This window comes from Hirsutella rhossiliensis (assembly GCF_020360975.1).
Source record: "Hirsutella rhossiliensis strain HR02 chromosome Unknown scaffold00003, whole genome shotgun sequence".
NCBI lineage: Eukaryota > Fungi > Ascomycota > Sordariomycetes > Hypocreales > Ophiocordycipitaceae > Hirsutella > Hirsutella rhossiliensis.
The window spans coordinates 978,559-993,749 of record NW_025408669.1 but is presented as its reverse complement, the minus strand read 5'-3'; the positions used below and the strand labels follow the sequence as shown (position 1 = coordinate 993,749).

The 15,191-nt window shown below is 56.8% G+C and overlaps 5 protein-coding genes across 5 annotated transcripts; 2 read left to right on the top strand and 3 right to left on the bottom strand.

The window, feature by feature from the left end:
• Positions 1-1,324: 1,324 nt before the first annotated feature.
• HRG_02850 (eukaryotic aspartyl protease domain-containing protein) lies at positions 1,325-3,077 on the bottom strand (the record flags this gene model as incomplete). The annotated part of the gene is made up of 2 exons (XM_044861321.1): positions 1,325-2,346; positions 2,441-3,077. 2 exons carry the CDS (start codon positions 3,075-3,077, stop codon positions 1,325-1,327), a joined length of 1,659 nt encoding a protein of 552 aa, XP_044722347.1.
• Positions 3,078-4,013: 936 nt separating this feature from the next.
• On the bottom strand, positions 4,014-4,872 carry HRG_02849 (uncharacterized protein; the record flags this gene model as incomplete). Its single annotated transcript, XM_044861320.1, has 2 exons — positions 4,014-4,076; positions 4,129-4,872. 2 exons carry the CDS (start codon positions 4,870-4,872, stop codon positions 4,014-4,016), a joined length of 807 nt encoding a protein of 268 aa, XP_044722346.1.
• Positions 4,873-8,134: 3,262 nt separating this feature from the next.
• HRG_02848 (uncharacterized protein) lies at positions 8,135-9,144 on the top strand (the record flags this gene model as incomplete). The annotated part of the gene is made up of 2 exons (XM_044861319.1): positions 8,135-8,494; positions 9,019-9,144. 2 exons carry the CDS (start codon positions 8,135-8,137, stop codon positions 9,142-9,144), a joined length of 486 nt encoding a protein of 161 aa, XP_044722345.1.
• Positions 9,145-10,385: 1,241 nt separating this feature from the next.
• Positions 10,386-11,670, top strand: HRG_02847 (kinase; the record flags this gene model as incomplete). The annotated part of the gene is made up of 2 exons (XM_044861318.1): positions 10,386-10,599; positions 10,649-11,670. 2 exons carry the CDS (start codon positions 10,386-10,388, stop codon positions 11,668-11,670), a joined length of 1,236 nt encoding a protein of 411 aa, XP_044722344.1.
• Positions 11,671-12,108: 438 nt separating this feature from the next.
• HRG_02846 (exocyst complex component sec10 domain-containing protein) lies at positions 12,109-14,906 on the bottom strand (the record flags this gene model as incomplete). The annotated part of the gene is made up of 2 exons (XM_044861317.1): positions 12,109-14,753; positions 14,810-14,906. 2 exons carry the CDS (start codon positions 14,904-14,906, stop codon positions 12,109-12,111), a joined length of 2,742 nt encoding a protein of 913 aa, XP_044722343.1.
• Between the last annotated feature and the right edge of the window lie 285 nt (positions 14,907-15,191).

Below are 15,191 nucleotides of genomic sequence, written 5' to 3'. Positions count from 1 at the left end.
AGCTGATGATGAAAATCTCTAGGTGTGCTTGAGTTTGGAGAAGATAATGACGAGAACACGAGGAAAAGCAGGGTTAAAGATTGCGAAACCATTCTAAACAAGACGCATTAAGCGTCAGAAATGTTGAAACCGGAGACGGAGGGATCCTGACTAGTAGTTCGCTGGTTTGTGGCGTATCAGAAACGTCGAGGATCGTGGCGCTGTTAAATTAGAACCCTGTCGTTCGAGAAGAAGGAGGAAAATGGTGAGGTACGTACGTCGTGGACATGGGTAGTATGGATTCTGCCATAGAGACGGGAGGACTCCTGTTTCGCTGCTGGCCCGTCTCTTCTGCCCTCTTTGTCAAAAGAGAAAAAGAAAACATTATGCGGGACCAAGAAAGTTGCGTGACAGGGGCAAAAAGCTGACCAACCCCAAACGCTTGATTGTATCAAGAGACGGTTGGTTCATAGTGGCAGTTGTGTCGAGTCGACCAGGGCTTCATAACCAGAGCTCAATGGTGGCTAGGTCAACGGAACCCTGGCACCTAGCCTTCGGACGGATGCTCTGAGCGTGATGCACATGCGGGTATCCACCATACAAGCATTGCCATCAGACTCAGTAGGCACTGACAACAGGCTTCAGCATACTAGTTTGCCACGAATCGTAAGCCCAGCACCGAGATCGGCACTAGAGAACCTTTCGTGGACAGCTGACAGTCTTTTGTCGCCAAAGTCTCCGACTTGTTGCGCAAGCATGACTCTTGCTACCGTCTATCCGGCTCCCACATGAGCATTCCGGGGAAGCGCTTTGTTTATGTTGGCGCCGGGGACCCGTTTATGTGCCGGGTAGGACGGAGCAGGCCCAAGATATCCAAGGTCTGCCTTGGTTCGATCTATGGGCTGCTCAAGTCAGGCGTTGTAAGAGGCTTGACTGGGTTTCTTTAACAAGCAGCTATCGTCATATCGTCCAAGTGCGGCCGACGAAGAGAAGAACAAGAGCGAGCACCTCGAGCTGAACCCTGACTCGCCATGAAACTGTTGTAAAGACAAACAAATAGGCTCCGCCACAGCGGGACCAACCAGTGACCGAAGACGAAACACGGCTGGACGCGTTCGCCACCACAAGCCCCCGTGCCAATGACAGGTCCATTGTTTCATCGACCATTGACGTTCCTTCTACGCTGACGAACGCTGCCTCGCCACCAAGCGTCATTTCAATACTGGCAACGTCAGCCGAGGCCACGTCTCGGTGGGCACGATGAATGCAGCGCGCAAGGAACATGTAGCGCCCATGAAGCTTCGCGCGTGATGAATTTACTCTATAGGCTACACATATCTCGATGTCAATCTTTGCCGCCCTTCTGTTTGTCCTCGGAACCGCCTGGACCCGTGCTACCGGGGATGAATTCCCGAATATCGGTTTCCGTCGCATTAACCTTGGCTTGGGCGACCATCAAGGACTTGGAGTCTTCATCGAATATGATGTACATGCGTTGCATGGCGGGCGCGCCGAGGATGTTGAGTGCGTCGGGGTTCTTGGGGTCGCCGGCGCTCAATGTAAGCTGGCACATTTTCGGGCCTCCAGACTTTCTAAAGCCCCCTTGGGACTCTCCATCGGTTCCTTGCCGAGAGTTGCCACCCTCTGTACTGTTGCTTCGTCGAGAGATTGTTGCCTGTCCAGAGTTGCCGCCGCCACCGTTCCCTGAAGAGCCCGGTCCCGAAGCCCCTGGAGGCGGCTGATCAAAAGCAGGCCCGAGGACCATTGATTCAAGAGGGACCTTGATTTGGGCTCGGTCATTGCCCATGCCGAAAGTCAGCGCCTTGCCCTCGAGGCGGCTGCACTCTACAGGAGAAACGCTCCCGTCTTTCTCGCTAAACTGGGCCCCGATCCCCTGGGCAATAGTTTTCACCGTGCCCACGGGAAGGGTAACGCCTGGATCGCCCGAGTCGATGAGCACGACCGGGGGCAGCTCGTCCGTCAATATGTTGCCGTCGCGCTGCCGACGTAGGATCTCCGCCTCTGAACGGCTGGCGGCGCGTCTGTACACCGGGCGCGGGGCCGGGTGAGAGCGCCGGACTCTGGCCTGTCGCGCCGAGAAGGCCCGCCTGCGTCGTCTGGAATCTCGGTGGCTCCCTTGATCGCGGCGTCGGTCTCCGTTGCTCTCGGGACTGTTGCCTTCACCTCGAGGTGTCTCCTTATTGCCGCCGTCGTTGCCGGTGCCTGACATTCGTACGGAGCTCAAGTTGATCACGAAAGATGGCTGAGATCCGTCCGGTAATTTCTCGATGCTGATCTTTTCCATCTTGCCGTCTATCTTGGCTTGGTCGTAACCGCCGAAGATGATGGTTCCATTCTGTTTAGAGCCTATGCCGCCATCAGCACCGCCATTCCACAACGGAGCACCAGAAGTCTGGGCTCGACGAAGACTACAAACGCGGGGGAGGATGTGTCTACTGACCAAATTCGCCCAGGCCAACGCCAAAAGCTCTCGACTTGGTTACGTTTTCCTGTTGAAGCTGAGCCGGGATGTTGGGGTAAGTATTGTCCGGGCTCTTCTGTGTCGTTGACTCTCCCTGTTCCGGGCCGACCCCGATGACGGGAAAGACGGGGGAATCCTCCGACGGCGGATTGCCAGTCTGCACGAGCCCGAACTGCAGATTGACGGGATCCGAGTCCTCAGCGGCACGAAAAGGCGCCTTGAGGAATTCTCCCTGAAAGGCAGCCCCGCCGGTGAAGGACGTATTGAGAGGCACGTTCGCGTCTTGTACTTTTGCCGCGTCTTCCGTCTTTTTTGGATCAAAGGACCCAGTGGTAAAGCCGGTCCCCTTGTCGTTGCATTGCTGCAGCTCAAGGTTGCATATGGGGCTCCCAGCCTGAGGCACCGTCAAGTCGCTGCTGCCCGTGTCCAGCAAGCCCCGAAAGGCTTGGTTGCCGACGTTGAATTCCATAAAGGGACGGAAAGGGCCCTGGAGAGGGTCGCTGACTTTCTGGATTTGTGCCACCACGACTTTCATCTGCTGTTCCTGGGCGATAGTCTGCCCGCTGAAGACCAGCAGCGGGCCAGACGCACAAAGGAGCAAGGCCCTGCCCTTCATGATTTCTTCCTCGTCTCTCACTGCTTCTGGCCCCTGACGCCTTCCCAGGAAGAGACACGGGAGACCAAAAGTGGGATTCCACGCTTGTACAAATTATGAACAGAGAATAATACAATATGCAAAGACCAGCCTCGAACCAGAGGATCGCGGGGCCGAGTTTATATATGACAGGCAGGCAACCTGTCACTTGGTCCGATCAAGGTGCCCGTAGCTCCTACAAGTCTAGGGGTCCAGGGACTGAGTCGCGCCTTCTGGCGCCACATTTTGATTCTAGATGACGTCGGAGTGCAGCGCGAGAGGGTCTGTCTCTACCGGGATCGATGCCTGATAGGGGGAGACGGGAACAGCTGGAGGCTTCACAATTCCATAGAAGGGTCGCATCATGGTTACAGATGCCGGATACCGTTTCTTGCAGAGATGGTAGCCTGCGGGGAAGGAGGGCTTTAGTGGTTCTATAGCTCATACTCGAGTTGTTTCACATTTGACAGACTCCCAGAGAGGAAAGGAATAACTCCACGTACATCAGGTGGTAAGTAGGCGGGAAGGAATATACTGCTTAGGGAAGGTCTGCAGTAAACACTAAAGGCGGGCTTGCATAGGTGGGATGAAACTTCCAATAGCTTAGTTATAACCTCTCAAGACTGTAGTACCCGGTGTCCTCGGTGACTGAGAGTCCTACCTATCATGCTACATTGCGAACGTGACCGTGACGATAACCCCTACGGGTGAATGATCAAGACGAAGCGAGATGGTCGAGGGTAACGACGAGTAGCGCCTACACAGGCCATCGAATAATCTTACAGAGCAAGGGGTATATATAGTGGAAAGTGGAACAGCTGCCTCGGATGACAAGATCAATCTCATCAAATTCTCACCATGACGGTCCATCACTCCGTGTCGAACCCCCAAAAGGCACCCTCATGCGGACAACATCTTTTACAGCAGCCCATACTCAATCTCAATGCTTGCCGCTGCAACGTGATTGACCCAAAGTTGTTGCTACGTTGCCCGTCAGCAGAAAAACCCAACGACGATGCCATGGGAAGCTCACCTCAGCCCTCGCCCAAAGTACCACGATGCATCCCGGTTCCAGCAGCTCCAAGAAGCCCTCGCCTTTCCCAACAGCCCTCTCGTCGTCGACTTCCGTCTTGACCCCCCGTTGCCATTCAACTCTGTAATTCCGATAGTCACTCCTCGCCGTAATGTTGCTACACACTCTCCAGGTGATTTGTCCGTCCTCCGTCTCTACAAAATCCCACCCCTTGTCCCTCAATGCCTGCCTCGCAGACTCGGCGTTCTCCCAGGGATTCGACAGCACATTGTCATCTTCGAGCGCCACACTTCGAGGATCGTCTCCCACACCCCCCCGACATGACGGTTGTAGGATGCTGGCTTCGAACCATGTGTGGTTGTTGTCAAACGTTCCGTTGCCGCCGAACGTAGCCCATCCCTGGTCGGCCGCCCTCGTTTGGAAGATGATGCGTTGCGGGATGACGGGTCCAATGTCGGTTGGGATGCGCTCAGTGCTGAGATACAGCCCGGCAACGCTGGCCCGGGGCCCGGGCATCCAGAAATCGTTTGCGTTGTACCTTCGCTCTTCAACCCGGCGCTTCAGGAGCCACGGGCTGTAGCCAAGGAAGACGACGGCAACCGCAAGCTCGGGCGGCAGTCTATGTTCTAGGAGGCGACGTGCGGACAAGGCACCGTTGAGCGTGGGATAGAAGGTGCACGAGTACGGGAGGACGCTGGGCGACCGAGGGTCGATGGAGAAGCCGGGAGCGTCAAGCTGTGACATGGAATCTCTTTCGACATCGAGTTGTTCAGGGGATTCGCCCGCCATTCCATTGGCGATTCGACAGCGCGCTGGAGACTGGAACAGCTGGAATGGGTTGATCAGACCCAGAGGCCAGGAGGCTTTGTATAAGGACAGAGTCTATTTCGCGTCATCAGCTGTCAGAAGCGGGGTTCAGGTATTATTTCGAGTCGCGAGTATGTGAATCAGAGGACTGAGATCCCTTCAAGTGTCGTATGGGAAAGGATTGAGATCAGTGGGGAGGTTGCGAGTGCAGCAGCATGTTGCGTTACCCAATAAAGTGTTTGTTGGCAAAGGCTGCCACAGGACTTTGTCACGGGGTCAGCATAAAAATGAAGAGCTCGGTCCTTATTTAAGAACCCCCTTTCCCCTTGAAATTATACCTCTTATAAAGACGCAGAAGAAAGATTGGTTAGGTATTGAAACCTACGATCCCTATTCTTGTCGCAAAACGTGGTTGGATTTCGCAGGTCTCGAGGATATCTCTTGGCAAGAGGGGCCATGGGAGGTGTTGAAAGGAGGTACGGAGAGTTGGAGAGGGGAAGAGGAGGTGGCGAGGGTTTCTGTGGAGGTGGCGAAAGATAGGACGAAACTGCTGCAACGGCTGGAAAAGAGGGGTAAAGGACCCCTGGGGACATGAAGATCTTGGCTGCGACGAGTTTCCTATTTTGTTATGAGGGCTATAAGGATACAAAGAGGGGCGTTGGATAGGGGGAGGAAAGAGGAACACAGAGCATCAATAAATCGATAATCAACTTGCTGCGCGTCTTCTGCCCTTGAAGGAATCAAACAACTTTGCCCTGACTATCTATTAAAAAACTCCCATTTTACCCTTTGCAATTTTAACGTACTCTCTGCATCTCTCTTCGCGGGAATTCTTCCATGAGGGTTCTGGGCCTGTTAAAAATCTATACATATAGATACTACCTTAACATCTCTCTAGCTAGCAAGGGGATGCGTTGCTGACAGCCCCCTTTTATTTCATACCATGGTCTCGAACATTGCTAGAAAAAGAGTCGACAGCTTCGCTAGGACAAGCAGCTCTTTCGTGCAGTGCAGTCAGCGCAACAACTGAGAAGATACAACTAGCTTCGGCTTGCAGGACGACAAGCGGGCAGCACACATTGTAACTCCCACTAATTCTTTGCCCACCCGCTGCCGCTTGACTTAGAAATTAGAACCACGTGCTTAATGTCGCGCACGCACTTCCTCCGACCACGACCACGGCGGATAAATCCAAAAAGGTCCTTATTAATCTAGGGAAACGTACTCTTAATCGAGAACTTGCCATTCCACAGGCCGTTGGACCAGTATGAGTAAGTCAAGGGCAACAGCACTCAATCCTCTGACTTCAATCGAGAACCACTTGTTACCCGGCGAGGTGCTGTTTGCGACCTAAGAACCGGCGAGTCGAGAGGGATCTTCGAGAACGGGAGCCATGATGGACCAGTTCTCATCCGACAACTCAATGTAAAACTCCAGCTCTTAAATGTAGTGGCAAATATCTGATCTCCTAACAGAGTCTATAAGTGCCCCCTTCCCCTTGGAATCATACCCTTTACACGAAAGCTTACAAAAAGTAGAATATGCGTATAGGGTCCTTATTATATAAGTCATCTAGGGCTGTAGGAGGCATCTATGTCTATAAATACAGTACTACCTTGGGATCTAATTAGCTAGAAAAGAGTATCAAGAAACCTTGGAATGACTTTGAAAAAGCTGTAGAAAGGAAGGGGAGGAGGTATTATATAGCGATGCGCCCCTGGTCACCATTCATTTTCCGTCTATTATACTCATCCCAAGCCTCCTTCATCGTCTCAACATCTTGGTTATCCCTATTGATGGTATCTCTCGCTCCTTTCCAAGGCTTCCTGCCCCCGTCATCAAAAAACCGGTACACAGCTGGCACATCTTCCCGATTTCTCCATCAAAACTTCCATCCCTTCCACTCCCACCCTTCAAGCCTTTTAGTAACACCTGTACCCGCCACCTGATTCATCCATCCGTAGACTTGGCCGTCATTAATCCTACACGCGATATAGAATATTGGTCCCCGTTGGAGAGTTTTGACGACAACCTCATAATGCGCGTCGATTTCACGCTTCATCGCCTCTTGGTGGGTAAAGGGCTAAGGCCTGACCAAAGACATGCTGGAGCCATACTTGCCAATTCAGACTGAACAAAACACACTGTGAAGTGTGACTAGGTGACCCAGTACGGCCAGTGAGTTGGGATATCTTTCCGAAAGTAGACCGTGGTATAATAACCTCGGATGTTGTTCGTTTGCCTTGCGGAACTGCGCATTCTCAAAAATGCCTTGTCGCCGCTTAGCCATGGCCTCCCCCAACGCACCAGGCTTGCTCGACGACGACGAAGCATTATTCGCTGCTTCCGATATAGTGCCATCGCAAAGAGCCTCCAAGCTGTCACTTCCATGGCCGCGCGGCCAGCACTCCAGTTCCCTCCGAAATCCATGTGTCCATTTATCGCAGCGACCGAGCTGCATCTCCTCCTATTCAACCATATTCGCGCCCAATCAGCAGTTCCATCCCATCAATGGCGTCGAACGACTCGAATAATACAGGCCAGGGTGCTTTGCCCGGTTTCGAGCAGAGTAAACTGGAAAAATTCAAGTCAGTCTCAGGAATTCGTGTCGAGAACCCCGTAAGCGCCCAGGTAACTGTCTTCTCTTAGCCATAGCCAAAGGGCTTCTTCTTTGGGTGTTAACTAGAAATGGTGCTCTGACCCTTGAAATACACAAAGCTAGTCGTAGGCCTTTCTCCTTTTCGAAGCCTCGCAGTCCCGTTGACGTTGGTAGCTCTTCCCGCCAAGATTGGAGGTATCCATATCTATCTATATAGGAAGATGTACTTCTGCAGAGGAATATTTCTCACCAATATTGTCAACTAGGAGACGACTCGCTCTCCTGCTTTCGGCTTCAAGGTCTGAGACGAGCACGGCCCGATGGACCGACGCCGCTGCATCTCGTACATGGCCAGAGTGATGGAATATAAGCGACACACGCAGAAAGTTCCAGTGCCTTCAAGCTTACGCTGACTGCCGACGGAGCGACTATCGCCATTGGCTCATGCCCTGCGCTGCCGGCGAATAAATAAGCACAGCATTCCAGGTCATCATCCCGTTGACTACCAAGCTCGTCCGCCTCTCCTTTTTCTTCATAACCTGGTGGGCCTTTTTGACGGCTCCTCCGATACCAGCTGGACCGCAGCAGATCTGGGCCGCCATGTCGGAGCCCAACTTTGCAGACTTGCTCGCGTCGCCCGAGAATCCAGACAATGTTTGGTACCCGTGCAGCTGCCACTGCGGAGCCACCTCATTCAAGATCTTGCACGAGCCTCTGGAATCGTCCGCCCCGAAGCCCGCGCCGGTCCTCAAGTGCAACTGTTCGATCTGCGTAAAGAACGGCTACCTATTGATCTACGCTTTCCGGGATCAGATCGAGTACACCCACGGATGGGATGCGCTCAGGAACTATCGTTTCGCGTCAAAGACTTGGGATCACAAGTTCTGCGGCGTGTGCGGCACGAGCGTCGGCATCGACTTCCTCGGGATTCACCCAGCTGGGAACATTATTGCCATCAATGTACGTTTTCCCCGTAAGCGAATGAATGTTTCGTGATGGATGCTGACCAGAACTTAGTCACGACTGCTCCAAGGAGTCGACATTGACAAGCTCAACTTGTGTCCTGTGAATGGACGGGGGGCACCGGGCGGAATGCAACGGGCAGGTGGAATGCCTGACACTGGCTGACATGCCGACAATGCAAGAGGTGCAGGGGTCTTCTGTGTGTTTCTCCGTAGCTACCAAGGAGACCAATTCGTTAGCTTTCCACACCGATTGAATCCCTCCCTTCCTGACCGTTTCCTATCGTCACGCCCCCTGGCTGTTATTGTACATTCAGAGTGTTCCTCGCCTATTTTGTGGTGTAAGCGGAATTAGGCATCTGCCAAAGACTGGAAAACGCGACCCCTATTCTGATCAGATGTGCAATGCAGTAAGTTATGCGATACCGGATGTAACAAACTCCCAAAGCTGCCCAGCTTGGTAAATCAGGTTCTCTGCGGACATGGGCTCGCCCGGGCCGCGTCACTGAGTTTTCTGGGCAGGGAGTTCTCGCCGAGAACGTTCACGAGCTGGCCGAACTGTCCGAGGAAGCCGCACGGAAGATCTACAGACTGAACCAGGTAGTCTCAATGTTGGTCGATGAATGTGACAAGCGTTTTGTCAAGTGATTCCAAGAACCTATTTGAGGCTTCTGGTCCGCATATTTCTCTAAATTGCCTCCTTGGTAAATAGCCAGGCATACTGTGGTCTTTCTCCAATGTCTCCATTGCAGGGCTGTCGGTAACGTGCCAGGGGTGGTCTCTCGTCACAGACACAAGCATGTGCGCATAAAGCCAGGCTTACATCCTCAGGGTTCGAGGATCTGGGAGAGCGCAACCGGGGGCAAGACGGCTGATAACAGAGTTGCAGTTCTCCATACACCATGGCCATCGCTCGGCGACAGTCGGAAACTCGAAGCTCCACGTCGTAAAATCGTCAACACATACAGCACACAAGATGTAGACTGCAGTCCCGCCCTTGGTGTGCTGTCGTCTCGAGCTGGGAAAAGACAGATGCCGGACTGCTCAAGCTTCTGCGGACGCCGGAGAGGAATAGTTGCACGATTTGTATGCCAGCAATGGTCTTTGTGAGGGTAGACTGTGTTGCCCTTGTCATCTAGATCGTCAGTCGAGCAGGCACGATTGTTGATGCTTTCCTGGCGCCCGGCAAAATAAGCAGCAGTCAACAACAGGTGCATATTTGGTGAGCGCTCGAGGCCAGGCAGGTCCAGGGACTCCAGGCTTGTTTCCTGGTTGATGCTTGGGCTCTCCGCAACGGGAGGAGCCCTCGCATTAGCGAAATAAAAAATGATACCCTTTCACGTCAGTAAGTACCTCTACCTACCGTTCTGCAGCCAGACAGATCGCCTACGTACCTCAAAACACCCTTTATAAAGGATATAATACATCGATAGAAAATCAGTTTAAAAAAAAACACAGAGAGACAAAAAAACATACAGCAGCCGGTGTTCGCTGGTCGTCACCGACCCAACTACTAATCTGCCTCTTACAAGTTTCACTAACGGAGATCAGACGGGATCCGGTTACTCTTGTAGATATGGCCGTATGTACCAGTGACACTTCAAGGTTACCCTATGATCCAATGCTTCCCCCCCTTGCCCCCTTCGGCCCGTCTTTTCCCCAGCAGTCGACGGGGCCGATGAGAAAAGGCAAGACATCATGATGCCTTCTCACTCTGCTTCGACTGCCTTGGCGCCCCAAGAAAGACATTCACTCTCGCCCCGCCGCCGCCTGGAAGCCGTGTTCCCGAACCTCGATAACCTCCTCTCTGGCGCCGCGACCGATCAAAAGACGCTGCGGCGGCTTCCGCTGCCAGCACTCCCGACTCCCACTCCCTCGCAACCGCCACCATGGCCGTCTCCCCCGTCGTCGTCGCCACCGCCAACGCCGTCTCCCAAGACCTCCCACGGTCCGTCTCCTCGCCCCTGAAAAACACCGCCTCGGGCCAGACGTCGTCCAATGGCACCCCACGGCCGGCGCCCACCCCGGCGACCGCCTCGGCGCCCCCGTCGCTCGATTTTGCCGAGCTCATGAACGAGGAGGAGAAGCGCAAGTACGCAAAGGGTGAGTCGTCTTGCTCTTGTCCGCGGCTGGGCGCCTTACGTCTGCGCAGGCAAGAAACTCGGTGAGGGAACATACGCCATCGTCTTCCTCGGCCACCTCCGCGCCCGACCGTCGACGCTTGTCGCCATCAAGAAGATCAAGGTGCAGAAGGAATACACCGAGGGCATGGCCCCCGACGCCGTCCGCGAGCTCAAGCACCTCCAGGAGCTGCACCACCCCAACATCATCTCGCTCCTCTCCGTCTTCTCCTCCAAGGACCAGAACCTCAACCTCGTCCTCGAGTATCTGCCGCTCGGCGACCTCGAGATGCTCATCCGCGACACGGACCGCGTGCGCTACGGCGCCGCCGACATCAAGGCCTGGATGGGCATGCTGACGCGCGCCGTCTGGTTCTGCCACGAAAACTTTGTCCTGCACCGCGACATCAAGCCCAACAATCTGCTCATCGCCGCCGACGGCGACGTCAAGCTCGCCGACTTTGGCCTCGCCCGCAGCTTCGCCGACCCGCACCAGAACATGACGGCAAACGTCATCACCCGCTGGTACCGCCCGCCCGAGCTGCTCTTCGGCGCCCGCCACTACGGCGGCGCCGTCGACGTCTGGTCCGTCGGCACCGTCTTCGCCGAGCTCGTCATGCGCGCCCCCTACCTGCCCGGCGCAAACGAGCTCGACCAGGTCAAGCTCATCTGCGAGGCCGTCGGCACCCCCAACGACGACAACTGGCCCGGCGTCACCGGCCTGCCCGAGTACACGGTGCCCGCCCAGCACCCCGTCCGTGGCCGCGACTGGTACGAGATGCGCTTCGGCACCGTCGGCCCGGACGGCGTCGACCTGCTGATGCGCACCCTCGCCCTCGACCCCAAGCGCCGCATCTCGGCCCGCGACATGCTGCGCCACGCCTGGTGGCACTCGGACCCCAAGCCCACCCCCAACGAGGACCTGCCGCGCAAGCACGACGGCGCGCCGGAAAAGGTGGCCGCCGACCTCAAGAAGCGGCCCGGCGTCGTTGGGGGAGGGGACGAGGAGAACCGGGGGGCCAAGGTAGCGCGCAGGCTCGACTTTGGGGGATGAGCTGGCGGTTCGTTTTCATTTCCATTTCACGATAAACGGCATGGCGTACAGGACACAGGGAGAAGATGCAGTAGAGACAAGAGTTTACATGCATGTGTGGGGATTGGTGGCACATATCCGTCATTGACGGCGTGGCGGACGGCGTTACGGAGAGAGACGAGACAGCCAGGGGACATGAGCGGCGAAGCATGCAAGAGGCTAGGTGGACGGTGTATATGCACCATGGCTGCCGAGGGACATTTGAACCCGGGCCTTGGATCCATAGCTTGTCCATTCATCATCCCTTGCTCTATTTTCCGAGTACATGGTAGTAATGACTCCTTGAATAAAATATGTATGATTCGAGGCCCCTTGGAAATAGATGCCCCCCCTTTCCACCGTCTTTCCCCTTTTCCGATACCGTCTCTTTCTCTCACATACACCGCGTGTCTGCCCCCCTTACATGACACAACACTCCATGCCATACATGGCCCTCTCCACGCTGCGCCGCACGTGGTACCAATCCGCCCTGCGCTGCGCATACTCGTACACCTCCTCGGCGCGAAAGACGCCGCCGAAGCGGTCCGCGTCGGCAATGACGGCGGCCAGGTCGCGCGCGTGGGCGGCGTCGACGAGGAAGATCTGGCTGAGCTCGCGCAGGGCGGCAAAGTAGGCCAGCAGGTCCGGGTTGCGCAGCCCGCGCACGTAGTCGGCGTACAGGTTCATGTCGGCAATGAGCTTGACGGCGCCCTCGGTGCTGACACGCTGCCGCTTCAGGTGCTTGCAGATGGCCGTGAAGAGCCGCTGGCCGACCTCGCCGTTGAAGACGTCGAGCATGGCCTTGTCCGTCGTGCCCACCAGCATCCCGGTGTGCTGCGACACGAGCTCCACGATGCGCCGCGCCGTCGCCGTGGGCCCAATGTCCGGCTCCGAGGACGGTGCCGCCGCCGCTGCCGTCGCCTTTTCGCCCAACGACGTCGTCGACGCCGTGGCCATTGTCGCCGTCGCGGGCGGGTTGTAGTCTGTCGGCAGCTGCGTCGTCCCGTGCAGGTACTCGACCTCGTCCATGAGCACGTCGATGCCCTTGTTGAGGCCCGCCGCCACGCTCTCGTCGAGCATCTGCTCAAACTTCTTCTTGGCCAGGCCCGCCGGGTCGAGAAAGTCGTTCTTGTCCGCCACCTTGGGCCCCACCAGCTGCTGCTCGTAAAAGACGTCAATCATCTGCGAGATGAGGTCGCCCACGTTGACCAGCTCGATAAACGTCACCAGCGGCGCCACCCCCTTTTGGTCGTGGTTGCTCACGTCGCGCGGGTTGTAGTGCGACAGGTGGCCGACGGCCGTGTCGAAGCCGCTCTTGACGTGCCGCTGGCCCAGGATGCGCAGCAGCACCACAAACATGTTGGCGCACTGCTCCCGCGCCTCGCCGCCGACCTGGCCCCCCAGCGGGATGAGGACGGCCGCGCGCCCGAGGCTCGTCTTGGCCATGTGCACCAGCGTCAGCGCCACCTCGATGCTGCAGAGCGACTTGATGCCCTCGAGCTTGGAGGCCACGATGGCCGCCTTGGCCGCCAGCTCGTCCGTCGGCGCCTTGCCGGGCAGCGGGTTGGCTCTCCCGCCCACGCCCGGCGTCTCGGGCCGGAGCGGCATGGGAGTCGACGACCGAGACCCGGCGGCGCTGGCCGTGGCCGAAGATGCAGCCGCCGACTTGGCTGTCGTTTGGGACGAGCCCATGGGGAAGCTGGGCAGGACCGAGACGGGCATCATGACGACCTTTTTGAAGGAGCTCAAAAAGTCCTTCTTCTCCGCCGAGCGGTTGATGTTGGACATGTAAAACGACTCGAGAGACAGGTCCTGCTCCGACAGCTTCTTCTCCCACTGCGACACCTCGAGCTCGGCATTCTTGGTGAAGAAGTCGAGCTCCTCCTGGAGATACAGATCCAGGTGCGGCTCGAATACGCGCATCAAAAGCTCCTTGGCCTTGGCCGCAAGGTCCTCGGGGGTTGTCTGCGGAGGCATCAGTGACTGGAAGAGGCGCGTCGTCTGCTCAAAGACGCCCGACACGGCTCTCAGGTACGCGATGATGCTCCGCTCATGGCACTCGTCAAAGAGCGGCGTCGTGTATTCCATGACAAGGTCGCCCGTGACTTTTTGGACAAACTCCCAAAAGACAGCCGCCGGGTCGGGGAAAATGCGCTCGACGACGCCGGCTTGGTCGTTGACCTTGGCCAGCAGGGCCCCGAAGAACCGGCGCGACGGCTCGAGGGAGACCTCGTCGTTGGTCCCCTGGTTGATGCAATCCACGGGGTTGGGTGCCAGGTCGCGATCGTCGAAGATGGGGTGCTTCTGGATGAAGATGTCGATGGCACCGCGAGCGCCGTTGAGGGTGTGCAAGACGTGGGCGTAGCGCTTCATGTTGCCGTCGACGTCCCAAAGCTCGTAGCCTTGGTCAAACTCGCGCACGACGGCGGCTTCAAATATGCTCATCATGGAGTCGAGCCTCTGTTCGCGATCGATGCAGCCGGCCGACCAGTCGCTCCTGGCAAACCGGCGCAGGTTGGCGAGCATGCGGGCCTGTCGCTCGGGATCGCGAAAGGCCTTGAAGATGATGGGATCCGCGTGGCTCTTGGCCCTGACCACGTCAAAGTAGAAAGGGGCCAGTGCCCCGTACACTTTGCCGTATTCCTGCCTTGCGCCTCCCCTGACGCTTCTCACGCCCCGGAAGACATCGAGGTAGGAGTCGGCGTCTTGGGCCAGGACTTTGGCGGGGGTGCCGCTCAGGCTCATGGTCTCGAAGCCGTCGCGCAGCTCCGAGGTCGGGCGCTTGCGTCTCTGCTCCTCGACCGAGGCGTCGAAGAGGGTGGCGGCTGCATCCTTGGCCAAGGCCCCGTTGGCCTGGCCGACGGCTCGCTCTGCCGCCTCTCGCCTGCGTCTGACGGACTCCTCGAAGCGGCGGCGGGCCTCGCGCTCGTCCCAGCAGCCCATGCTCTTGAGGCGTGACACCCACCTCGTGTCGTCGTAGACCATCTCCTGCAGCCGCCGAGAGGTGCGCGCCACCCGCAGCTGGTCGGCAACAGGCAAGTAGTCAAGGATGGCGACGAGGATCTCTGCAAGATGGCCGGCGTCAGCACAAGCGTCGGCGGCTGGACCGGGAGCCACAGACCTGCGGGGAGCTTCGACCTCGAATCGACCATCTCGGTGGCCTGCAGGGCGCTGAGGATTCCGGCGCCTCGCGGGCGGCCATCTCTGTTTCTGTACATGCCGGGCGGCGGCTGGGCGGTGGCTGGGCGGCGGCTGTGCCGATATTCTGGAGTTCAAGCAGAGAGCGAGCCTGTCGTCGGAGGCATCGCTTCCTCCCCGGCCGGCTGTGTGTGCTGTCGTTTCGCGGTGCGGATGAAACCGAGCTGCTTTGTTTTGTTGCCCGCGCGGCCGTTGTCGGTACAAGGTACAAGGTGGGTCCGAATACGAGAGTTCCTCTACGTATCCGTAAGTTACTCGTTCTCCGTAAGCCGAGCAGAGCGGGAACTTGTGGCTGGGATTGTGGC